General features: G+C 39.6%; 1 protein-coding gene across 1 annotated transcript; it reads left to right on the top strand.

Annotated features, from left to right (window-relative positions):
* The first annotated feature begins 708 nt into the window (after window positions 1-708).
* LOC114456626 (SLIT and NTRK-like protein 3) lies at window positions 709-27,860 on the top strand. Its single transcript, XM_028438515.1, has 7 exons — window positions 709-1,138; window positions 4,855-5,128; window positions 5,308-5,559; window positions 5,990-6,105; window positions 6,366-7,295; window positions 9,566-9,785; window positions 25,338-27,860. The coding sequence occupies exons 2-7, from the start codon at window positions 4,913-4,915 to the stop codon at window positions 26,472-26,474; spliced, it is 2,871 nt and encodes a 956-aa protein (XP_028294316.1). The 5' UTR covers window positions 709-1,138; window positions 4,855-4,912; the 3' UTR covers window positions 26,475-27,860.

The raw sequence follows: 27,860 nt of genomic DNA, 5'->3' as shown, positions 1-27,860 counted from the left end.
CTAAATGTTAAATTTAAATCAAAAATGTTAAACGTTAAATCTAAATCTAAATGTTAAATCTAGATGTTAAATCAAAATCTAAATGTTAAATCTAAATGTAAATGTTAAATCTAAATGTTAAATGCTAAATCTTAACAGTGAATTCGCATATCAGCAAAATATATGATTTATATTTAAATCAAAAATGTTAAACGTTAAATCTAAATCTAAATGTTAAATCTAGATGTTAAATCAAAATTTAAATCAAAAATGTTAAACGTTAAATCTAAATCTAAACGTTAAATCTAGATATTAAATCAAAATCTAAATGTTAAATCTAAATCTAAATGTTAAATCTAAATGTTAAATGCTAAATCTTAACAGTGAATTCGCATATCAGCAAAATATATGATTTAACATTTAGATTTAGATTTAACATTTAGATTTAAGATTTTATTGACATTTAGATTTAATATTTAACAATGACATTACATTTTTAACAGAAAAAAAATATCACAAATTTAAAATCTGGTAAAACGTTAAATGTTGCTAAATGTTGTAAAAAGTTGCTGTTATTTTAGCATGTGCATCTTTACAATCTTCAACCCTGCAGGACAGGGATTAAAGCGGCTCCTAAACTCACAGGTTATCAAATTCCCGCACTTTTCCTTCCTCTGGTGTTTGAGATGGAGAGAGGAGACTCTTCATCATTGCGCAGCATAGCGTTGCCCTCCTGTTTGACGGTGCGGTGCCGCAGCTTCCGCGGGCCTGCGCTGGAGAAACGGACCTGCATCCTAAAGTCTCTCTCTCTCTCTCTCTCTCTCTCTCTCTCTCTCTCTCTCTCTCTCCATCCACTGCCTCATTGCAGTCTTATCACGTCCCCCCCCCTTCTTCTTGCTCTGGTCCCCCTCCCTCCCCATCCGCTACAGGAGGAGAGAGAGAGGAGTGCGGCTGAATGTGAACGACATGTCGGCAGCCAGCCTCTAAAGTGTTTTCTCGGTCGTTCCCTAATTCTTTGGCCGCGGACTGAGTGAGTATTTCCCGCATCCTTGCTCTGCTGAGCGTCGCTGTGTGGATGAGAGAGGCTGCTGGTGGAGACGCACAATGAGGAGCGGAATTGGACTGCGTTACTCTGCCAAGGATTTTCATACATAGCCTGGTAAATGTTTTAATGGTGTCTTTCTTTTTTTCTTCTAATGAGTGTGCTGCTTGTTGTTGCTTTAAACAGTTAAGACTATGTGTGTGTGTGTGTGTGTGTGTGTGTGTGTGTGTGTGTGTGTGTGCAGTAGTGTTAATTGATTCTCTCTGAGGGCTGTGAGCTTTCCAATACATTTGATCAGTGATGCTGCTGCTTGCCTATGCCTTCTTCACAGTGCAGGGGCCCATGTAAAAAAAAAAAAAAAAAGACTGTGTGAAAGCTTGGTGTGTGTGTGTGTGTGTGTGTGTGTGCGTGCGTGTGTTTCCTGACTGACAGAGAGGACAGGGAGGTAGACACTGGAATTATGTGACATGAATAATACGGTGAAGAATAGGCAGTGACCGTCATCTCTAGTCCGCTTGCGTCAGTGAGCGAGTCTGGAGGAGAGATCAGAGGGAAACTCAGGGACTATAAAGGATGCCACACCTGTGCCAGGCCTGGACAGAGGGACAGGAGGACAGACACAGCATGGACGTGGTCCACAAGACATGTTGGTCCTTCCTGTTCCTGCTATACCTTAATGATGCAGAGCCAAGCTGACTGCTGACGAGTGCACTGGAGTGTTGACTGTGTTTCTTCTCATTAAGGAGATTATGGACGTCCACCAAAGCAGAGTTTAACAGGAGGGATCCCAGTGGTCTATCTGGACTGGGTATTGATCTCCTCCTTTTGGGGGGCGGGGGGGCTTCAGGCCCAATAATAAACAATGTCTCTCTTGGATCCAAAACGAAGACCAACTGGGAATCTGACTGAATGGGTTGTATTTTTACATTGTTTTCCAATTTGTCAAAACACTATTGAGCATGTTGGCCTAGATTTCACTGCTCTGCACAATCCTCATCCAACCCTGGGAAATGTTTGGCTCTTTTTTCTTTTTTTTTTTTTTAGCACGATCTTATTGTCTGTTAGGTTGAGGTTTCGTTTATACAGACAAGGTTTTTCAGGAATTTTTTCCTCTCCCAACATGTTTCGACTGTCAACTGGCAGTCTTTGTCAGAGGATTTTGATGGTTCCTTTGAAGAATAATAACGAAACCTCAACCTAAGATACTATTCAAAAAGGAGACGAAATGAAACTCGCTTTAACTATGATCTTATTGTGTGTGTGTGTGTGTGTGTGTGTGTGTGTGTGTATCCCAGCATTTAAACAGTTTGTTATCAAAGCACATAGTCATCGTAGAGCGATGGCAGGATACAAAAGTACACTGTTTTAGGTAAGGTTTGACCTTTGGGATTGTTTCCAAAGTACACTCCACACACACACACACACACACACACGCACACACTTGGCTCCAGCTCTGTTCTCTATGAGGCGAGTGTACATCGTGTGCAGGGCAGAGGAGGGCTTTGATGTAATCAATATCATATTTCAGCTGTTTTACTGTGAGCTCTCATCCTGAGTGGCAGCCTTGACTGACTTCTTACTGCTTACGCAATCCCAATGCTTTCTCCCACCTCACCCATTTCCTCTCCCTTTGTACCCACTCCCTGCCCATTCCTCTTCCTTTATCCGTGCTCCATTCCTTTACCTCCTATTTATTTGTGCTTCTTCTTCTTCTCCTCCTCCTCCTCCTCCTCTCGCTTCCACTTCTCTCTTCATCTCTTGTCGTCATAATCATCTCTGTGATTGCTCTTCCTCTCTCGGGCGGTGATGTTTTCACCGCTGCCTCCTTGTCTAACTCGCTGATGCTAGATTATTGCTATATGATTACAGCTACCATACCATCATGATCATTATTGCATTCCACATGGCAGTGTTCAACAGTGTAGGAACAGATCGAGATGCTTTATCCAATTTAAATCTCATTAAGACCTGAGAGGAGATATCCCCATGCAAGACTCACACCCTCATCAGTTTCTCCACTCATTTTCATCTTCCTTGTTTTTTTTTTTGTGTGTGTGTGTGTGTGTGTGTGTGTGTGCATGTTTCTCTCCTAAACTCTCATTCTGTTGATATTGCCATGCTGCTCGGATCATCAGCATCACATTTATCGTCATCAGTCCATGCTGCTGCTCGTCCCCCTGCTGCCGTCACATCAGCACTTTTGATTGTGCCGAAGAGTTTTTGATCCGCAGCCATACTTTCACTCCACTGTTATTATCACCATAATGATTATGACAGAACTGGAAGGCTGTTGATAACCTATTTTGCTGATTGATAACATAGGCTATTGTGCATCTAATCCTTCACGTCTCTGATTGCCATTCCTCCTATCAAATGGAGCACTTCATTAGACGGAGGCATTGTGAATCTGATTTACATCAACACATAATCATAGTGCATACATTAAAACAACACATGCGTGACATTTAAGCTTCACAGGGCATTTGAGAGTACGGATGAATTAATTCATCACGCCCCCCCAACATGTCCGAAAAGCTGTTATGAAAAGGATGAAATGTGAATCACAGGTGAACGGCCCACTTCTGTGCCTATGTCGTGCACTGTCTAATTTTTCTGTCAAAAGGTGACATTGTTTTGGGAGAGAAATTGTTAAAACTGCTAAAAAAAATTATATTTCATAAAATCACAGTGTATGCCTCATGGTTCAATGAATCAAGCATCATTTACTCCAAAAAGAAAAGAAAATGATTGGAAATTACAGCTAGAAATTTTGGTTTTTTTTAAACAGCAAAAACACTTTTATATACGCGTCGTCACAACTCCACATCCCACAATGCAGTGCATGAAAATGGCTACAATTTGAATGTTTACGGGGAAGATAAAAACTTACTTTCATGTACGCCTGGGCAATATATTGAGATTAAAGATATATCAAGTTTTCTATTTTGGCAATATAGAAAATTACAATATTGCCTATATCGGTATATTTTTGCAATAGCTTATTTTGAATTAAAATACTCCTTTTAGGAGTCGCTGCTATTACTGCTTCTCAAAACAGCATGTAAAGCACAGTTAGACTGATTTCTGAATGCATCCTAACCCACATCTACTCAGACCGTAACTCACTCACACGTGCTGTCCCTTATAGGAGAAAAAAACAAAAGTGGCACATACTGTGCAGCTGTTTGTTAATAAATGTGCCCATGTGGCATTTTGCTTCAGAAAATGTAACCCAGAATTGCCTTTCTGGTCTGACTTTTTTAGTATTAAAAATATGGAGACTAACATCACATATTGCCATTTTCATTTTTTTTTTTTCCCAGAAAAATTAATGAGATATTAGTTTTGGTCCTTACCACCCAGCCCTACTTTCAAGTTGCAGTTTCAACCTTTTAAATGTTTTTTTTCTTACAATTATTGATCTATGAGGCATACACTAGGGATTCATCAATACAAAAAATGATCAGAGGTAGCAGCTTTAATCTTCTTGTTTTTAAATCATTGTAATCCTTATGTAAAAGCTTTGTACTTTATTACTAGTTTCACCCAAGCCGTAGTACATGTTTCATCATTCACCTTATAACATGGCATACCGTGACCTGCCGTTGCCTTTTATATCATTGTTTCTCTGTAATGTAATACTTGGAGCGCAACAGTCCCTGATTTAACATTTATTCTGTGACTGCTTCAGTATGCTTCTGATGTATCATCGTTCTGATTCATCTTGAGCTGACTTTTGCTGCTGCCTGCCTGGCTGTTTGCCCTCTTTTAACTGTGCGTTTGTGTGTTTCTGTCTGGATGTGTGTATGCCTGCGCTCCGCCTTGCCGTGTAGTGCGGTGAAGGACCAATGCCAGGCTGCAGCCTCTGGCTGTTGAGCTGAGAAGGAGAAGATGCAGTGGGTCACTCTGGCCGTGACCCTGGGGTGTGTGTGTCTGTCCTGGGCATCGCACACCCCCACCCCGACCCCCACCTCTACACACACCCCTCTGGTTGACAACTCTGAGGAAGAAGTGGATGAGCCGTGCTTTGAGCCGTGCACGTGCGAGGTCAAAGAAGGCGTGCTGCACGTGCACTGCGATGGCCGGGGCTTCACTAATGCCAGCCAGGTACGTATGCGGTTTATTCTTCATCTCTCTGGCTGCACACAAACTGCTGTCGTTTACCTCATTAAATCTAGTATCTCTGAGTCTCATTTCCTCTCTCCAATTTGGCTTCTTGGTGTTTCCAACAGCTAAATTCATGTAATTAATAAGATAACTAATCAGAACTCTAATTAATCACTCAGGTGTCACAGTCATGGGTCCGCCCTTTCAAACTCAACCTCCAGAGAAACTCTCTAAGGCGTCTCTATAGCAACGGGTTTCAGCACCTTGGCAACGCGATGTCGATAAACCTTGGAAACAATGCACTCCAGGACATCCGAGTGGGAGCTTTCAACGGGTTGGCCAAACTCAGGCGACTGTATCTGCACGAGAACAAGCTGGAGGTCTTCAGGAACGACACCTTTGCTGGATTGGAGGCTCTGGAATACCTTCAGGTGAGATAGAGATGGACATCCTTGAGAAAAACTCAAAGCACACTCTACAACGGAAACATAACAACTAATTTCAAGCAAGTTACTGGATTCCCAAGACATGCCAAGATTTTATTGAGCTTCTGTATACCGATAAAAGTTGTTACAGGCACAAATAGCAAAGACACAGCTTTATGGGCCACTAAAAACCCTCAATGCTATTCAAGTTGGCACATTAATGCATAAAAAAACACAGCTTTAATGGTCCCAGTATTGTCTGAAGCATTTTTTCTGGCCAACAATAAAGGTGGGGGGATCAACAAAAGTGTCCACTGGCCTAGTAGAGTAGGCCATTTTTTTTTTGTGCTTTTGAAGAAGACTGCTTACACCTTCTGTTCAAATCACATTTAAATCAATTACATGTTCAATCTCTTTGTTTATTTTCTACCTGCAGGCTGACTATAATGTGATCAAACGAATCGACAGCGGTGCTCTGAGGTTCCTCTACAAGCTTCGAGTTCTCATACTTAATGACAACCTGATCCCCGTTTTGCCTGCTCATCTTTTCAGGTACTTCTGTCTATTTGATGACAAAGCCTTTGAATTATTCTGGGACTGATATGCAGAATTATTCGCGTCGGGCACAATTAGTCACTCTGTGCTGCAGAATTAATATTTCAATAGCATACAGTCTCACAAAATGAAAAGACGAATTAATCCCCCAATAAAAAGCACATTTTACAGAAGTTGAATGAGTGAAACATTTCTCTTAGTATTATAATGTCCTTTCATCTCTCCCAGCTAACTATCCCTCTGTTGTTTTCCACCAGATCTGTGTCTCTGACTCATCTGGACCTGCGGGGAAATCGACTGAAGAGCCTGGCATATGCAGGGACTCTGGAGTATGTCGGTCGCTCCCTGATGGAGCTGCAGCTGGAGGAGAATCCATGGAACTGTGGCTGTGAGGCAGTGCAGCTGCAGCAGTGGCTGGGTCAGATCCCATACACAGCTGTAGTTGGAGATGTCACCTGTGAATATCCCTTCCACCTTCACGGTAAAGACCTGAGGGAAATCCCACGCAAGGAGCTGTGTGCCGGCCTGCCTGACAAGGAGGTACAAGGAGAGGGAGGTGGTTCTTCACCCGGATCACAACCTCATCATTTGCGTCCAAACTCTAAACCCAACTCCAATCCTGGACGGGTCAGGCCAACAAAGCCTTCTTCTATGGTGCACGGCTCCAGACAGAACACTCATACTTCCTCGCCTTCATCATCCTCTTCCTCAACTGAGCGTAAAGATAAGGAGCGCCACCCAAGGCCGACGAAAAGGCCGAGACCTTCCCGAACGCCGCCCACACCCCGCAGTCTGATGCCCAACCAGAATCCTCCGGTGGCTGGCTACCAAACACGACCACCTATCCCAATTATCTGTCCCCTTGGCTGCACTTGCAACCTTCACATCACTGACCTGGGCTTGACTGTTAATTGTAAAGAGAGTGGTTTCTACAATGTCTCCCAGCTAACGCCGCGGCCTCTGAACGGCCGCAAGCTCTACCTGAGCGGGAACCTAATCCAAAGGATCTACCGCACAGACTTCTGGAATTTCTCTAGCCTTGACCTGCTTCACTTGGGTAACAACCGCATCTCCTATCTTCAGGAGGGAGCTTTTTCTAGCCTGACAAGCCTGAGAAGCCTCTACCTAAATGGGAACAATCTGGAAAGACTAAGCCCACACATGTTTCTAGGGCTGCAGAATATAAGGTAGGGTGTTTTTTTTTTTTTTTTTTTTAATTTTAAAATCACTTACATGGATTTGAACACATTCCTTTCACTGCATGTCAGACGGATTCATAAACTGAAATCACATGTCAGCTCAGGTATTTAAGTTTCAGTGTGTGCAAATTAAATTTACCGTTAGAGCAGCAGCACAAGGCAGAACATTTTTATTACCAGTATGTCAGTGTGAATAAAATGAAAGGTGCCCATTCTCCTCCAGGAGTGACATGTCTGATAGCATGCTCCAGTTAAGGTGTGAGCTTGGTCTCAGTGAAAACATTAACATTAATGGGTTTTTTTTTGCTTCCATATGGAGAAGTTGATTAAAAAAGGAGATGCAGGAGATTTTGATTTGAAAAAGCACTCATAATAAATACTTGTTTTCGCTGTAAGATTGGTTTCAAGGTTAGTTTTACGAACGATTTTACAATTTACTTTCATTTAGCAGACGCTTTCATCTCTATACTATATACAAAACCTCATACTTATAATTGTGGATGTGTGGCTGTTGATGTGATTGAATTAATTTATCTTTAAGATAAAATATGAAATGGTCAAAGTTCTGTATGCAACCTGTTCCATCATGTTTCTTTTTCTAGTCTACGAAGACCCACAGTTTGTATCATGCCCCGCAGTGGGGGCAGTGTCAGCTTTAAAAAATAAATAAAAACAGAAGTCTCAGCCAGTGTCTTTCTCTATATTGAACTTTAATCAAAAATGGGTTTTTACATGATATTTGCAACACTGACAGTCACACCACTGTAATTTGTTTAGCAAAGTTATTAGAGAGGACGGGACATTGACCATGTGATTTCAGAATCAAGGGATCATTTAGCATTCAGCAAAGTGCTTTTCAGCACGACTGCACCAGTATTTCAAGACAAGGTTCAGCACACCTACAGAACCATCAGTCTGACTCTTCGTCAATAATAAAGATCCTCTCTGGACATTCAAAATTCCCACCTCTTAACCTCTAGTTTGCCTTTGTTAAAGACTTAATGACAGAAATAGGTGGACAAGTAATTTGTCGCACTCACAGCATATTGGATGACGGGCTTGCATGGGAAAGTTTCTGAACAGAAGTTATTCCCTAAAAAAGGCATTCAAGGATTTTGAAAGTATGATGTTTCCATGCTAATCAGGGAGGCCGATGAGAGCAGTCATCAGCGTAAAATTACAGTGTGATATGGATCAGTTTATAGGCTATAAGCTGCGAATGAGAAGATTAGATTTCTGTTATGACTCTGTAACATGAATTTAAATTCAAGCTATTGTAATTCTGGAGTGAAGGAGAGAAATATACCATTAGACTGTGGTTCAAAGAGCAATTACTTTAGAAATCAACTGTACTGAATATATATTTAAAAAAACATTGAAGTGTTTTGAAGTTTAAATGACTTTTACTTGAGATTAACTGGAGTTCCTCCATTGACCACAGGTGAGAGACAGGTGAGGGTGTTCTAAGGGTAGGGCAACCGTCATCTCTGAATTTAGTTTATTAAATTAATTTATTAAAACAATGACAAAGCTGTAATTAAGTCAGTGATACTCTTCTTAATTTTAATTATTATTCCCCCAGAAAACCTTTGGCCATTTTGCAACTTCCTTTCTAGCATTTTTGCCCCTTTTTTCTTTTTTCAGATTTGAACTTCTTTTTGCCAATAAATATAAGTTTTTTTTGACACTTTTATCCATTTTTTGTCAATTTTTTTAAACAATTTTTGCCACTTTTCATTCCAATAAGCTACCTTTTGCCCAACATATGCATTTCTTTCCTTTTTCCCTAAATGTTGCCTCTTTTTGTTCCACATTTTTGCACTTTTTTTTACTATTGTTTGCCACATTTTGCTCTTTTAAGCTACCTTTTGCCATTATATACCACTTTTTTCCTCTTTTTTGTCACTTTTTTTGCCTCTTTTGACTGCTTTTGGCCTATTTTAGTCACTTTTCACTCTTTTCTTGCCACCTGTTACTCTTTTTTGTCACTTTAATTACACATCGCTGTTAATTTACCTTCTTGGTTGGCTGTCATTGGCTTGATGACCATTCAGTCAATCTAACTGGACCAATATGTTTTCAACAATGAATCCCTAAGTAAAAAGTGAGGGGGATGAATTTTAGTTTTTATGAAAGTGCGAGTGTCGCATCCCCCACATCCTCCACGGGTGAGACACGCCTGCGCCTGTCTGTAGATTGATGGATGGAAAATCTTTGTTTTTTTCATGATAATTGTGTCTCTCTTCTCCTGTCTTCAGGTATCTTTATTTCGAATACAATGAAATCCACGAGGTCGACACCGGCACCTTTGATTCAATGCCCTCCCTTCAGCTGCTGTTTCTCAATGCCAACCTGCTAAGGGACCTCCCATTAAATGTCTTCTCCAGAGTGAATCTGGCTCGTCTAAACCTGAGAGACAATCGTCTTGTGCATCTTCCAGTGGAGGGTGTGCTGGAGCATCTCACCGGGCTGGTGCAGGTTGGTGTAAAGTTGTTATTTTTTGAACGTGTGGTTTCCAACTTTACTGGATGCTTGTGGTGCTTTTTAATTATGATTTATTTTAAACAAATTTGTCTTTGAAATGAGTCACAAAGCTAGCATGGAGCTTTTAGTGAACGTGGGTTAAATGATTTACATTTAGTTGTGAGCAAAGGCAGCAGGGTGGAAAATGGAGATTATTGAATTGGTTCACCAGCATTGATTCACTAAACAAAAATGTACATAATTAATTTCAGACAATGACAATGGCAGAATGAATGAGTTGGTAAAATGATGTTTTTCCACAGTTTGAGACAGACTAAATACAGATGTTTTTAATGACTAAGTTGCTTCCTAAACTGCAGAGAGTTCCTGAACTCCAGGAGCTTTGTGTACTAAAGTTGTGTATTATATTTAAAATCCCTTTTCCATGCCAATGTTCAGATCATGATGTAATCTAACAAAAGGGAATTGAATGTGGAAATGTGTATGGATATTTGTACTAGAGCTGAACGATTTTGCCTAAAAAAAAAATTTTTTTAAAGAAAAATTTGAGTTTTCGATTCTATTTTTCTTTTAATGCACTTAAAAATTACTGCAGACATCAGATATATTGTCAAAAGTGCAACTTTATTGCTGTGATTGTCCTCAAGAGTTAAAATGCATAAAACAATCCCAAAATAAAAAGTAAATGAGGCTCTGTCACTCAACAAGTTCAAGCTTTAACCCAGGTTTAAGCAAAAGTGCAACAGCGCCTTCACAGTAGCTTAAATTTTCTGATTAAGAAATCAGATAACTATATATTATATAACATATAACATTACAATTTAAAAAAAAAACAAAAAAACTCTTCCCTTAGCATCTTAGCATAGTGTGAATAACTCGAATTTGCAAAATAAAAAACATTGTTACCTACAAATTTGATTAATCATTTTTTTTACCCAGCCCTAATTTGTACACTAAGTGGTGTCTCTCATTGTCTAATTTAAAACATTCAAATGTTACTTAAACTGTTGTTGATGTAATGTGTTTGTTGATGATTTTAATTGATTTTACTGATAATTTTAAATATTCTTATTGATTTTAAACAATTGAATGTTTTATCATGTAAAGCACATTGAGTTGCCTTGTGTATGAAATGCGCTATACAAATAAATTCGCCTTGCCTTGCCTTAAACATGAGTAAAGTTAAATGAGATGGCAAATAAAAGGTTTTCTCATATTTGTTGCTTTTGACATATAGATAGTTTTTTTATGGAGTGGTTTCTCCTCGCTCCTTCCAAAAACATTGGGTATACTCCAACATGTGCGCTCTATTCCACACTGAGTCGCCTTTACCAAGGAAATGTGTGTGCATTTATCTGTATACGCAAAGATTGATACGTCTCGATGTGATTTTGTGAGTGCACCAGTTTCTAGATTTATTTCTATGTAATTTCCCACGTTTTCCAAGCATGTGTTAGCACACCAGGCCCCAGGTCTCTGCCACAGCTGCAGCTTACACTGTTATCTGCGTCCTGTTGTTTTGGGAGCTCTTTGGCGGCACATGAGACTGTTGCAGCTCAGGTATTCAAATTGGGAAAATTGCAATTGACTTGATTTGCATAAGTGGCCTTAATAAATCAGAAGCTGAACTGTAGAAAAGCAGAACCCCTCCATTTTTTTGTGCATGTTTGTAATTAATGCACCTTTCAGTTAATGGATTGTGTAAAGTAAAACTGTTAAATTTGCTGGGGTTTTTTTTTTTTGTTAGTCGTCTTCACGCTTCTGTACACAAAGCCCTGAGATGTTAAGTATTAAAGGATGGCGTTTTTTGCCTTCTCTGCCTCCTCTCACCTCAGCGTATTTAGTGTATCGCTTTTCTTAGAAAGCCCGAGTAAAACCAGGAAAGGTGGGTGTAGATTAGTCTGAATGTCTTTGTAAATTTCCTTGTTTTTTTGCTTGATGAAAAATTCCACATTCTCTGCGGCAGGCGTGAGGCTGGCAGCTTGTGGACTGTTTCTAAATGTTTGCTCAGGGAAAGAAAGTCAGTGGTTTATGGAGCTGGATGAAGGAAATCAAAGTGAATTACATTTTTTTTCGTGCTCCCATACACCCCTGACGTCCAAAAGCTTAAAGCTGTTACTGAATGGTGGAACACAGTGGTCCATATTCAAAAAGCTCAGCACTAACCCATTGTACTGCCTAAACTCTGTGCCACAGTAATTGAATTCATTCATTTGCTTGGCTTGTTATTACTCTGACAAAGCCACATTAGCGCTGCCCATGGACTGCAGAAAAAGCAGTGACAATGATATCACCTGTTGACTTACTGCCCGACTGTTCGAAGCTTGAGAAGTGGGATTTCTGGGGGGCTGGCGTGTGTTTTTGGAGCCAGAGTAAAATCAAAGGCTAATGCAGATGGAAGCAGGGCTTAGCGCACAACCGCTGTGAAAAACAGCCTGTTATTATACCCGTAAAACAGCAGCATGTATAGCTTAGAGTCACTGTCACTATCAAGAAGCGGATTATACAGTTACACCCATTTACTGTACATACGCTGTTATGATAAATACCTCCCAGATGTCAGCGCCATTTAAAAATCCCAAACAAAAACATTAGCGAGACATTAGAGAGAAGATTAAAATTGCTCTGGTAGTGTGTGTAATGTGTTTCAACCTGAAATGTAAAAGCTACATAAGAGCAACTGAGCCTGAAACCAAAGACAGCAAATGTACAAAATCAAGCTTGTGACTCAGCATCAGAGGGGGATGCTGTGAATATGGCGTCAGTTTAGGGATACATATGTCTCTCAGTAATTACAAAGTACATGTTGTGTATCAGAGCATCCCTCTCTCGACATTGTCAGATGTAATGAAACAAAGTTGCTCGCGGCCATGTCTCACATTAGCTGATTGGTAGAGGATGAATCGTCACTGGCCTCATAGTGAGATGCAGTTTTCCTCTCCATGACTGCGATGCACCCATCATCACATACGTACCCACGTGCGTGTAACATGTTCAACTATAATCTTTTCTTTTGTTTGGCTTTCAAAAATGTATTTCAGACATTTAAATCAGAATCAGAATCAGAATTCCTTTATTAATCCCAGGGGGAAATTGCATATGTTACAGCCAAAGAAAAAAAAAAAATCACAAATAAAAGAATAAAAACGTTAACAAAGACGAAAGAAAGAATGAATGTTAAATAAGTGTATAATTAAGTAAAAGACTATAACAAATAGGGATCAGATACACACACATTACAGTAGTAAAAAATAAAGTAGAATAGATAATAATAATAATAATAATAATAATAATAATAATAATAATAATAATAATAATATACAAATTCTATACAAATATGATACATATATTTACAAAAATAATACAAATTTACAAATATGATTTAGATATTTACAACAATCAAGTTATGAATTACCACTTGGTCACCAACATTTCTGAAACTGTTGCTACTTCATACCAGTTCTTAATTACTAAGACTTCACGGTTTCACTTTAATTAGAGTTAAAAAGGTAGAAAATGCTGCGGTTTCAACATGAAACACTTTATTTCTCATTTTCTCAGTTTCATTTTTATAGATGTTCCTATTCTACTAGCCACTACAAACAACTTAACTAATCGTGAAACATGTAAAATTGAACAATTGTGTCATATTTTACGAAAGTGCACCTTGCGTTTTTGAAAATACATCATATTATATATAACATACCACCATACACCAACACTTAAAAACATTTGTCCCAGTGTTTCAGTGAAAATATCAATTAAAGATAAAAACTCTACTAAGTACTAATAACATCTGTCATCTGTATTTATCTTTGTGAGTTTGACTCCTAGAAAGTAAATCAGATTTTAGATTGAGCTCATTGGGGACTAGAGCCCCTGAGGGCCCCTCACATGGTGCATGAGGGCTACCTGGTGCCCCCGGGCACCGTGTTGGTGACCCTTGCACTAAGGGCACCAATAAGCTTAGCTGTTCACTTACATTTTTAGTTTGGCTTGATTTTAAAACTAACAACCTAAGCTGGTCTGGATATTTTCCAATGCCCTTAAGCCAAATGATAAACCAACATAAGTAATTAACAAGCCAATTTTAATCTAATGTAATCGGAAAAGCGGCATTAAAATGCACATTAAATTGATTTAACAGAGACAATGGGATGATTGGAGACTATTTGGTTCGATCTAACTGAAATCTCACAGTGCATACAAAAATGGACGGCAGAGTTATTACACCCCTGAGCAGCAAGTAAACATGTCGGTCACATCAAACAGTGGCACATCAAATTTGATCTTAAAAGATTAAGAATGGTTTGATGTTAAAGGTCATGTTGAATGTACTTTAAGTTTATTTTAGAAATTATTGAAAGATAATTATGGTCCTGCACCAGGCTGTGATTGAAATGGCCCAGTTATTACAATGTTAACCTTTAAAGATCAAAACAGTTTATGAGCAAACAACAACAACAAAAAGAAAAGAAATGATCATACAGACACGTTAAATAGACTATTTTGTGTAAATTGTAGCTCTCAGAATTGTGACAGAAGATGTGTTAATATAACTTTTTCCTTTCTTCATCCCTTCCCTCCTGTTTCTGACACACGCACACACACAATACTGTACTGTAAGAAAACCCTGTAAATGTCTTTCCCTGGATGTATGCTGTCAGGTTATCACATTGTTGTTTGTTCCTGTCTACTATATTGTATGTTGCAAAGCAAAATAAAAAATAATTGTGACAAAAATCTTTCTGCTTCAGTTTTGCAGTCACATATTATGCATCAGGTAGCCCGAGCTGGACCTGGAGGGCTGCTATCCAGCATGGTGAAAGTGTCTATGACTTGAATTTAATGATAAGCCTCTTCAGTTAATATCAAGTCTTGTTTGTATTTGATCATACCTTTGCTATGCAGTGCAGCATCTCAATATTGTGTAGATCTTTCAGTATTAATGCGTTAAGGGCTCAGGCTACACCAGCATCTCCCCATTGATTCTTGCTGAGTTAAGCCTTTTTTTTAAAAAAGAAAATCTGAGATGTGCATTACTGTAATGACTGAGTTTTTCGCATGAACTTAATTAGCCCATTTTGTCTCGTTATATGAACGTCCAAACACTGAGGATTGATGGCCATAATGTTAAGCTTTACTTTTCTGTTACGAGAGGCTTTTGCTGAATCTTCTCCAAAATGATGCACAACTGTAGTTGGCCTTATTGTGATACATTGTAGGAAAGGATTGTCAGCACATCCCCACTGATCCAGTAGAAAAACCATTGTCTGACAGGAATTGCTGAGAAAAACATGGGATTTACAGGGAGCTTTGTTTAATCCAATTATCAGTTCTTTTTTAGTCCCTCAAAAAAGTGCTTCGTGGTTGCATCAACAAAAAGTATATGTTTTTTTTTTAACACAGCTAAAGGGTGCAGTTTTATCCTGGCTGTATTTAGTAATATAGAAGTACATTCAGTATCCAAGACAGTCTGACTTCTTCCTGGCAAATTGCATGAATTCCTGGAGTCTCTGACACTGCAGGTCTTATAAGTGGAGATCCTCTCAGAGGTAAATGGAAGTCCTGCTTTCTGCCCTGGCTAATCATTGTATGCTAGTTGCTGCTTAAAACCTTTCTTCAACAGACAGTTATGTGAAGGTGGCGGCTGTGCTATTAAAGGAATAGAGTTACATGAGAGATGAGATAATTGAGCCTACTTATGACAGCAGTTATAACCCTCTCATCTACCTCTTCACTGGAATATTGGTTTGTATTATAGTGAAGAAAAAAATAATCAGGCACAGTAGAAAAGAGGCCAACTCTGTCTCACATATGAAAGGTTCAAATTCCAACATGTAAGTATTGATTTAACAAAAGGAAGACAGGACGAGATAAGAATAGTAACAACACGGACCATCAGTGTAAGGATTGTGTGTGTTTGAGCATCGCTAGTGAAATCCACCTTGTCTTTCTTTGTGTTAGGCTTTTGATAGACTTGATGGCCTTGTTACTGTATGTGAATCAGCTGATATCATTCATTCATCCATTCAAATCTGTGTACTCGTCGTTCTTTGGTTATTTTGTTTTAAAGGTCCTTTATCATTCTATGTTAAGACCTTCCAAAATCAACTACAGCCACATATGGGTGATATTTACATAATTATTAAGAAATAAGACTTATTTTCTTTCAACCCGGAAGTTGAGACACACGGATTCTCGGAGCGCCGCCTCTCCCCGTGTGAGTGCCTCCCATTTCATGACGTAGCCCTCAAGCCCTGGCAGCATGGGCAACAGGCACGCCCACAAAACTTTGACAACAGTTCCAGAGAATGTATTTCAAATATAAAGACAAAGAAGTGAGTATGGCTAACATTTAAGAGGTTTATTTTACTTACGGCTGTGGCCTCTCCTTCAGTGGGTTTTATTGTGGGAATCGCTCCAGTTTGAAGGTTTACTGGACAATCCACTTTGGAACTGGCCAAGGTTCACCAAGCAGTCTTCTGTAAAGTGACGGTCACAGACTAATGGATAATGGATGGTGTGTCGCGTGCTCCCAGAGATAAATTCCAACCACTTCTAGCGAGTGGACTCTTTCTTGACTTTCGCAGTCAAACACGCATTTTTGGTTACCAGACATTATCGTTTGGTACAAAAGTCTGTTTCTTTTTCCTGTGCAGACTGGATAAGAAAGGACAATAACCATCCAAACAGATGTTCTTCGGCCTCTCGCATTATTCTCGTCTAGCACCAGAGAGAATGGGCGTGTATGTTCACTGTGGAGGCGCGGCACCAGCAGCAGGCACTTCCTGGAGGGGATGGTTCGGAATGCTCGTGACGTCATTGTGTGTCATTTTTCAGAAGAGGGCAGAGAAGCAACTCAGAGAGCAGGATTATTGAGGATTTCTCAGAGATGCAGGTGTTTTTGAAGGAATTAACGTTGTAACAAGGTTAAAAACTCAAAAAAGTTGATTTGCATGACCTTTAAAACCAAATCAAAATAACAAATAAACAGTTGGGCTATGTAGTTTTACTGACTTAAAAACAATAGAGAAATACAGAGTGGTGGATGACAAGAAACAAGGAGCACATTGAGATTCATTACACCACCTCTGGTTCCTTTAATCACGTATCATGTGCATGTTTTACGAAACATCCATTTTTTTGGTTTTGATTTATTTATGTAATAACGTTTCAATTCTCCAGTTCTTCTTCCCGTCTGTGGGTCCCCTCTGACTGGTGAGATTAAAACCTGAAGCGCTCGTCCATAGTTTTCCCGTAAATATCCAAATATCACACAAACAGATTTAATTTTAAAACAGAAAAACGCTGCATTCACTTTTGAGTGAAAACCGCATTTGCTGTACTATATAGGGAAAACAGGAGACCGACAACACTAAATATACACAGAATAATTCATTTATACCATGAAAAAAAAAGACTTGCCAAGTGCAACCAATCAGCACTCAGCCCAATTTAGGAAATACACATTTCATGTTTTGAATTTTGATCACTAAAATTATTTTGATAAGGAGAAACCATCTGATTGAAATTCAGAGGTGAAAATATTGAATTACAAGTACTCACGTTACTGTAATTGCGTTACCTTTATCGCTACTTTTTCAGTGTATTTCTAAATCAGTCATTTTACTTGTACTTTACATTTCTACATCCAACGTTACTGAGTAAATTATTATTTTTTGTCTTAAAATGATCAACAGACATTGTGAAACCACAAAAAAATGAAGACAACAATCAAATGCATCACATCATAGCCAACCAAACAGATTAATTGTAATGCACGGCGCCAAAACAGCATTGAATGCTGGTTATTTTTTATCAGTTTTAGAGTTTATAAATGTAACAGTACTTAGAGTCAGATAATTTATTTATTTCAAATTGAATTTATTGGTGTTATTTTATTTAAAAAAATAATAATTGCACATTTTGACATACCATTTATTTTTTACATATGCCTTTGTGGAAGATAAAGTAACTAGTCACTTTTACTTTGAGTACTATTTAATTGAGCTACTTTTTTACTTGTACGTGAGTATTTTACGTATGACTTACTTGTACTTGTACTTGTACTTGAATACAATTACAATCAAGTAACAGTACTTCTAATTGAGTAGGATATATCAGTACTCTTTACACCATTTAAAGTTGTTGTACATGTTAGTGAATAGGGATGTAACGATTAATCGTAAGGCAGTTAAAAATCGATTCATAGGTATCACGGTTGATATCGATTTTCTGAAAATTGAATCGCAGTACTTTTTTTAACCATCCACAAGTGTAGGCGGCGGGCGGAGTCTGCTAATACTTTCTTTCTGGCTGCCTTCTACTCTTAAATATGTTAATAAATGATTCATTGCCCCTTTAGCAACTAAAGAATATCTGTAATATTACTTGAATATCTGTAAAAGTCACGTTTTTCTATTAGCTCTGTCTGCTAGCATAGCTTCTCTTCTTCACTGCAAGATATCTGCATGCCAACCGACCACTGTGTTACCAGCGCCCTCTGCTGGTCCAAACAAATATGACGTAAATCAGTGCAATCACGTTTTTTTTTTTTTTAAAGTCCAATTGTTAAGGCACAAAATAAATTTTCAGTTGCACTTTTAAAAAGAAAAAGAACTATTATGCAGTTTTGCATTGTTTATCATAGAACCAGAATTTAAATTAATAGGCTTCATTTTCATTTGTATTATTCCTTTATTTATTTCATTCAAGATTTATTTTTAGTTAAATTGCATTGTTTTGAATTGTTTATCAAGGGATACTTTTGACAATGAAAAACAAAAGGAAAATAGTATAGTATTTTCTAGTTTTTTTCCCAAAAAAAAAATTGTCTACAGTCCCATTTTGTAAAATAAATCTTGAGAGATTTGTATCGTGAACCCAGTATCGTGAATCGAATCGTATCGGGAGTTGAGTGAATCGTTACATCCCTATTAGTGAATAATTAACATCTTTTGTTATTTTTATTTTAATCAATGTTGTTTCTTTCACTTGTCATTATGACAGCGGAGGCTGTCCCTTAACCACACGTCACTGCTTTGTTGTGATTCGAGTGGTTGGGTAATGTACCAGATCCTAGCTATCTCAGGACAATAAGACCGTAGATATTATCTCTGTGTGTATGTGTGTGTGTGTGCGTGTGTGTGTGATCACATATCTCTCTGTGATAGCCCTGCAATAGATTGGTGACCTGTCCATGGTGTCTTTTTCTGAAACTTTAAGTATGCTTTGATCGGTTTCGGCACACTGCAAGCTTCATCAAGATAGTGCACATAGAGGATAGCTGCCATCCATAAAAAGTCTCATATCTTGTAATATTAAATTATTTTTTGACTAACCATGATTCCACTTTTCAAACCATCATTTAGATTATTTTAGAAATAAAAACTGGGCAGTAAAGCTTGTGGCTGACGGTGTTTGAACTCTCTGACCATCACCTGGTTTGGAAAATGCAAATACGGTATGTTTTTATTTGAACGTGGAAGATAGACAATTATGCAATAGACAGCCTCTTGGTGTTTTCACATTGAGCAAGTATAAAACCCGCTTCACTCCATCACTCACTGCTCTGAAGGATGAGTTGCCTTTTAGAAAAGCAGAGCTTTACCACCATTTAGATAAGCATAATGCAGTGTTAATATTCACTTCTATCCAATTATGTGTAAGAATGGATATAACACTGTATGCAGTAATTAGTACCACATGACTGCAAAGCGCCTTTGATATACAGTGGGTTTAGTCATTATAATGTGCAGGTAAATTGGATTTTATCTTCAATCTGCAATTTTGAAATTGTTTTTGACATCCCATTACAGCAAGTTTAATCTACAATGGTTGAAAAGGGAATAGACCGCCTGTCAACCCAATGGTTGACTGACAACCAGTCCATGTTGTACCATGGCAAACAGAGATAAATCCAGTACTCAACAACTATAAAGGATAGACAGTAAAAGCAATATGAAGGATGATTGATGTTTATAATAGTATTTTTCTGAATATAACAGATAAAATAAGTTCCATTTGACATAGAGGTGTTCCATGTTAAAGGGTAAAGAAGCACAGCAACACTAAAAGGTCAGTGTTATTCTAACCTTCGAATCAAAGATCAAAGGCTTTCAGCACCATGTCGTACTGATGTTCAGCAATCATATCCAGGCACAGATGCCATTTTCATTTCTGACAGTGCCTCGCTGGACCAGGAACTCCCGCGCCACACTATTACTGCTGCTCTCTCTCTTTCTTTTCACTTTCATGAAACACAAATTGCCGGGAAGTGCAAGTTCATGCTCTGAGAGGTTGTTGAAGTTGCTGTGGGAAATCACTATCAGAGATAGAAGTCAACAATGCAGACATCGGGGAGCTCAAGTACACAGTAAATCACATCTTCTCAAATGAGAAGAAGAGGAAATCATCTTGAATACACTTTAGGAATCTGATCAAACGTTGCACTCTCAGACTGTACATCCTTGTGGATAACTTCACGTGTGTTACATTTACCTTTATATGTCATTCACCCTTTCAGTTTGCAGGATTGTAATCAGTGTTTTAATATGTCTAATAGCCTTTGTAGTGGAGGTAAAATCAATGGTGTCCATTTACTTGCGATGTCAGTGTGTAATACCTCGCCTATTAACATAGAAATGGAAAGCAAATCTGCATAGTTCTGAGAAGAAACAATTTCTGCATCTACTGCACTTTCTACTTCAAATGGACTCTTTTCATATTCACTCTGTGTATTATTCAGAAGACAATGGAGCGCATTCATCAGTATGTAGAAAGCTTGGCAAGCTGGGGGCTCAGGGGCGTCTCATCACCAGAGACTACGGCAAACTCCCAGCACTGGAGCCAAGCCTGCTTCTACTGACTATATTTGTGTGAACTAACCGTAGCCATACTAATGACTGACAGAATAATGCTGTTTGGGCACAGTGATCAATTAACAGACACACAGCTCACTGAGATTAACTGAATGTCTCCCATGGTATACTTCTTTTTAAACCCCTTAAGTAAAGTTTCAACAATTATTGCTTGATCTTTGATCTTGGTCGTAATGATAAAAACCCACTGGAGCAAATGTGCTTTACTGCAGCTTGAATAGAGCATATTCAGTTTAAAACATCTTCTATTGAAACCAGAGGATTCCCATGAAAATATTAATTAACACCCTCCTTGTGGCTTTGTCAGTGAAGTCAGTTAACAAAAAAAACATCCTTGTCTCATACCCCCATATTTGTACTGCGGCAAGCAGCTGTCGGACCAACAGAAGATCGGTAATTTTCTGTCGCGGCACAGGTCTGATTGACAGGTTGACAGCGAATCCCACACTAGGTGACCAGCCGTATAAATTGTTAACAGTGTTGGATGCAGTATGTTGGACAGATGCTCGCTCAAGAGAAAGGGATAGACAACACAAACTGCGTCAAGATGTGTTTTCAGATGTAAGAAATGCAAATGAAAGATAGAAAAGAATATGTTTTTTTGTTTAAACTGTCACTTTGTTCAGCCATGCCTCTTCATTACCCAGGTGTGCCACAGAAAAGCAAGTGAAAGCCTTTTGGTTAAAATCACAGCTGTGTGTATCGCAAAAATACCCATCAGTAAAAAACAGAGATAAGTGCAAGAGCAAACCTACTGCAAGTGCTTTTTTTAATTTTTTTGTCTGATATTGGCAGTTATTTAGATCAGTAATCCTGATTATTGTACAATGATCATTCACATTTTAAAGTTTTGTAACAAATGTATAACCACATTTATAAAAATACAGTAGCTCCAAATGTATCGGTACCCCCATTTTTTAGAAACATTACAATGAAATTTGCTAATGCCTAGGGATGTCCCCATACAACTTTTCATTTCTGATATGATACCCATATTGCAGCCATGCGTATTTGGCCGATACCGATATTGGTCCGATATCAGCATGAATCATACATACTTTTTTTTCTCTCTCTCTTTTCTTTATTAAAAAAAATATTAATGACTTATTTTGTAGTGTGGAATGTTTGAAAAGGCTTGGTGAAGTGGTGTTACTCAAACAGAGAACAATTGTCAGCAACAGTAGGTATGAGAAAAACTGACCCATGTGAAGTTGTAGTTCTGCATATTGTCCTTATTGTGTTGTGTAATCAAGCCAGTCTGGTGAAGCTTAGCTATAATGGTGGTGGCTGTGGACAGGGGGAAGGAGTGAGTGGTAATACCTAAAACACGTATTTGGGATCAACGTGTCTAAAGTTAAGCCCACTATGAGTTTTATCCCACAGTCCAAGGCATGTCAGTGCATCGTAGACCGATGTATGTGCAAGAAACCCCCACTGCAAACCCAAGCGCTGCCCCGGACCCGAAGATCCAACCAGGCTAGCAGAAAGAGCGGGGGCCAGGGAACCCAGGCAACCCCCCATGGCCGAGCAACCCCCCAGACACCCCTAAGAACCCAAGCTGAGAAGCAGCCACCGCCCCCCACACACACCCGAGAAAGCACCAAGGAGCCGAGGACCCAGCGCACCCCGCCACCGACCCCAACCCCCAACCCCAAGGCCCCCCACCAACAGATTCTGATGAAATTTTCAGGAAATATCCCAAATGGGATGAGGAACAAGTGATTAAATTTTAAGGATAAATCGGATAAATGTCCCATATCTAACATTTAGGACTGCTATGAGAGAGGTTTGCGCTCTCTCACTGCTTTCTAAGACATCTTTCATGGAGTACAGTCTATCTTTGGTTAAAATTATTGTTAGAATTTGTTGAGTACTTTTCTTCTTCTTCTTTCTTTTTTTCTTCTTTCTCTTTTTTTGGTGTTTTTTTTCTCTTCTTCTTTTCTTTTCTGTTTTTCTTTCTCTTTTTTCTTGCTTTTTTTTTCTTTTCTTGGACAAGAAAAAAACCCACAAATATTTTACCTTTGGTTGTTCAAAAAGAAACAAATTATGAGAGTCAAATCAAAACAGAACCAGATCCATCCATCCATCCATCCATCCATCCATCAATCTTTGCATGTCTTGGCAGTGGCAGCTAACTGTAACTACAGTTTGTATACTAACTACTACTACTCTGACTTCTATAAAGTACTTTATATGATATTATCTCCTTGGTGGAAGCAATAAGATAAAAGCGTGTCAAGTGTTGCAAAGTGATTGCTATAGTGCCCATACTGTGGTAGCCTCTGCAGGTGAAACATCAGCAGAAATATTCATCTCTATCTAAAACCCACGAAGACCGCTTTAGCAAATTAGCATAACAACCATGACAACAGTGAAGGAACGTTGGATGTGTGACGGTGAGAATATCAGCATTTATTCTCAATGTCATGGCAGAACATACAGAGCAAGTCATGTTGTCAGATACTAGACAGTGATTTCCTTCCATCCCTAATCTGCTTTAGATTTTCCTGATTTTGGCAAAGTAAATATTTGATCTAGTTTTTGAGCGCCTAATTAATAGCTGGCAATGAGAAAATGGATTCCACCTGTATTTCCTATTGGATTATAGCTCATGGGGGAGCTGAGGACAGAAGTGATGTCGTTATCTTACACACCAAACAAGTCTGTGAGGTTGGTGAATACCCACTCCTATGAGTGGTCTTTATTGTAAACTGTCCTACAGCCTACTGTGGAGCAGTGTGGGAAGTGAGCATTTGTGGGTTGTTTGAATGAGTATTAAATATAAATAAATAAAAAATAGCCTCCACTCACCCATGTTTCACATTGTTGTACATTAGGGTTCTCGACAGCGCTGTTGAGTGTAGGGGGTTGTAATTTTGCACCCCTATGGAGCAATGGCGCCCCCTACGCTCCATTTTCAGCAATGTAGTGGGGATTTTCTGTTGTTTATTTACCTTTTTTAATCGGTACCGTCATCGAGAAACACATACATCAGCCGCACCGTCTATTTAATACAGGCGATCTGCTCGGATGCCCCTGTCTTTACCTTAGGACCCAGAGGACCCCTGCCCCCGATGCTGCCTGCCCTGTGTACTTACTCCACTTGGTAACTGTAAGTACTGTCCAATATAAACAGTGTGCTTCAACCAGACGTTGTGTGTAGCTCACATGAAGCTGCAGCTGCTCACGGATAACTCTACATGCGCGCGCACGGACGTGAATACCGTCTGATTATAACGTGTTCTGACTTAAAGAGACATCGTCTTTATTCTGGTCAGACAGGTTTGGGCCTTCTTATTTCAGCCCGGTAAAATGTGTGCATCCTCCGCGCGTGTGTGTGTGTTCCAATATTACTGCAGGTCCCACATAATACCTAAAGCGTGTGTTGGAAGCTGTCTTTTGAATAAAATATTGTTTCTTATCTATACAGTGTGTGTGAGTATTTATTAGTGGAGGACATATATATATATATATATATATATATGTACAGATATATTAGGGCCGGGACAACGTGTCGACGTAATCAGTAACGTCGACGCAAAAAATACGTCGACACAAAATGTGCGCGCCAATGCGTCGTCAGACCAAAACAAAGATGGCGGCACCGGAGAATAACTAATGCGAGTGGCTCCTCCAAATTTTAAAAGTGCAAGGCAGTGAAGGCACACACTCGTTCGTCGAAGGTAGCTGTTCCCCGTAACCTTTGTCTTTTATCTTGGGTGTGACTGGACGGCAGCGCGTCAATGGGACAAGGAGGAAACAATCGCCGTGACATCAGCGGCAGCAGCAGAAATGTTAATGCTACTTCTGACTTATTTTGTACTTTTGTATTCTAACTTGAACTTTATTTTGGAATTTTGACTTGAAGAGCAATAAACACATATTTCAGTGTTAAGGAATTCATGTTTTTTTTTCATTTTAGATATGTAAATCAACTTGTATGAATTACTTTTAGTCAATTAATGGGGAGTTAATCGATAATAGAATCGAGTCGAATCGAATCGAACTGCAAAAATGACTCGTTAGATTAATCGATGCATCGAAAAAAATAATCGCGAGATTAATCATTTAAAAAATAATCATTTATCCCAGCTCTAATATATATATACAGTATATACTGTATACCAAGCATGAGTAACTATCTAACTACATTCATCATCACAATTCAACAAATAACTTTTAGCTTTAAAGTAAGGCTGGAACAAAGATAAAAAGAACAACAAAACTAAACCCAACTTCAGCTTTACTTCCCTAAATTTGACCCTCAGAGAGGTATACATTTTAAAATTTTCTGCGCCGATGACTCTCGCTCACGTTCCATGCAATCCCTAATGCACAGAAAAATTCCTGGTGAGAACCCTGGTACACTATCAATACCATACATTCATCATTTGTGTGTTTGAGGTATTCTTTAGGGAGGTTTTTTATTGTAAATGCTGAGAAAACATTGATATAAAGGATGTGTGGGAAGGTAAAAAAGAAAGTAATAACAGAACGTAGGATTGTAGCAAACTGCTTATTATGGTTAGTGAGTAATGAATAAAATCAGGTCACCACATTGTCCTTTTTAAAAATTTCATAAAGTGATGTGAAATTTAGCATTGTGTTATTGTAATTCCCACGCGCCCACACACTGATGATACACTGTGGTGTGTTTCTCCAGGTGGACCTGCAGCAGAACCCATGGGAGTGCAACTGTGACTCAGCACCACTGAAGCGCTGGCTGGAGGGGCTCAGTGCAGTGGTTGTGGTGGGAGAGGTGGTGTGTCATTCTCCAGACAAGACCAAAGGCATAGACCTGCGTTCGCTCTCCATGGAGCTGCTCTGCCCTGAGCTGGAACCCTTAGAGGACCAAAAACAGGAGGAGCAGACATTCACCTCCACAGCTGCCGATGGAGGTGTTTCAATTGGCTACCCTGGAGCAGGTCTGGGACCTCTTATGCCTCCGGGGAAGGATTCAATCCCTCTGTCGGTGCTGGTGCTCAGCCTGCTGGTGTTGTTTGTCTCTGCGTTCTTTGCCGTGGCGGCACTAATCGCCTATGCCCTGAGGAGGAGGGACAAGCTGCCATTTCGTCGCCAGGGAGAAGTAGACTTGGCTGGCATCCAGATGGAGTGTGGGATCTTCACTGAGCAGACGCATCACCATCATCATGGCCTCCCAGAGACACCCCCTCTACCTGCGCCCGAACACAACCATGTCTATGACACCATCCTTCCCCCACAGGCTGCATCTAAAGCAGGCAACCCGACTTCCCCCGCGCACATGTGTAGCAACCCCATCTACAAAGAAGAGCCAGATGCTGCAGTGAATCAGCGGCCACAGCATCAGCAGCAAAAACAGACATTTGTAGCTCCCAATAAGAGTGAGGGCGTATACTGTTCTGCGGTGGAAAAGGAGAGGGAGTGGGCTCTGGAGGTGTCGTCATCTCCAATCAACACTGTTACGGGAGCCATGGGGCCACTTGCTGGCCTCCATGGAAACAGTATCCTTTGCCCAACAGTAATTGACAGCCAGGGCCCAACCCCGAAGGTTGAACTCGTGGACTGCCTCTTCAGACTGCCCACCACAGAGTTTAGAGATCTGCCAGACCGGTATGCAAGGCCTCCACCTCGCTACCGGCATCCACAGGACTCAAAACAGGACCCAAGATCTGAACAGACACTTGTGGTCACCACTGCGAGCACCCCAGTGGGTGGTGGCCACAGCAGCCAGGGCGAGCAGGGGGCGGGAGAGCAGAGGGCAAGACTGAGGACCACGCCGGACTACATGGAGGTTCTGGAACGTTCCTATCAGTTTTAACTATCCTTTTCTTCCTCCTCCGTCTCTTCCTCCTTCTCTCCAGCTCTCTCTGGAGATGAATCATTCCGTAACAATGACTCCTGTACAGTTATTGGCGTGGTTTTGTGTGAGGAAGAGGGACTACGCTACACAGTATGTTTATTCCTGGATACCGAGCTAAGGTCAGTTTGTATTTTCCCCTACCCTGGTATATACAGTAGGTTGGTATTTGGCGAGGATTATCTGATCCCACAGCTCTGCCTGAAGGCAGTTCAAGCAAATATGGAATATTATTTCCTGGACAGTTGTAAAGTACCAGATGCTTGGTTCTCTTCATTCCACAATACACCGCATCTATCAGAGGACAGCACGGGGATGATGGAGGCAGTGGGCATGAAAAACATGTGTGGAGTTGAAACATGTCATCTATTTGCCACATCTAACAGCAAGTCATAAATTGTGGCATCCGTAAGGTGAGGATGGAGCTGGACGAACACAGAGAGTGGTCCGGATAAGGAAGTGGAATCATTGAAAACAGCCAAGTGCCTTAGCTACGGACAGCCAGCAGCGTGGTCAATGCTTATTTTTCTATGAATACAGATCTATTTATCTAAACAAAGAGGTTTGACTACCAATGGATTGGAGGCTGAAAGACCACTAAGATGAAACCAATCCAACCCGCTGAATAATTGCATTCCCTGGATGAGCCAAAAATAATATTATCCCCCGTCAGCATCAGAGTTATTTGTATGCAGTTCTCTTCATTTTCCTCACCTCATCCAGTTCACTTTGTTAGTTTCTCCAGTTGATTTTGTCTACATGGCTATGACGAGAAACCTATCCCTGACTAGTTGTGTGAAATTATTTTTCAAAATGATGTATTGATGGAAGGACACAACAAATGAGGTTGTATTTTCTATAGTTTTTTTCTTTGTTTTTTATTTTCTTTAGCAAAAACAAATAGGAAAGGCCGACTGAAGGACAATGTTGCAATGGATGCTTTTTGGGTTTCTTAATGGGGCCACAAGGACCTCTGCTTCCCGTTTTCTTTCATCGGACAAAGGCACAGGGGTTATTGTATTGATTTTGAAGTATTTCTCAGAGGAAAAATTGAATGGATGAAAAACAATGGACAAAAAAAAGGACAAAAAGGCATTTTTTGACAACAAAAAAGATAGACTTCTGTCAACTATCGATTATTATCTTTTATGGAGAAACCTTTTTATGCTTTCATCTCCTACCAATAGTAGAGGCAGTTGTGAATATATTTATTCTTAGTTTTTGCGTGTTGAAACTCTCCTGTATGGGATCATGTTATATTAATGTATAGGATGATTCTGCATCTGGTTCAGCCTTCTTACCGCCGACCCACAAAATACAATAAAGGGTGCTACATAAAGAAACCGA

Source organism: Gouania willdenowi, chromosome 22, assembly GCF_900634775.1.
Source record: "Gouania willdenowi chromosome 22, fGouWil2.1, whole genome shotgun sequence".
NCBI classification, from domain to species: domain Eukaryota; kingdom Metazoa; phylum Chordata; class Actinopteri; order Blenniiformes; family Gobiesocidae; genus Gouania; species Gouania willdenowi.
This window is presented reverse-complemented; position numbering and strand designations above follow the sequence as displayed.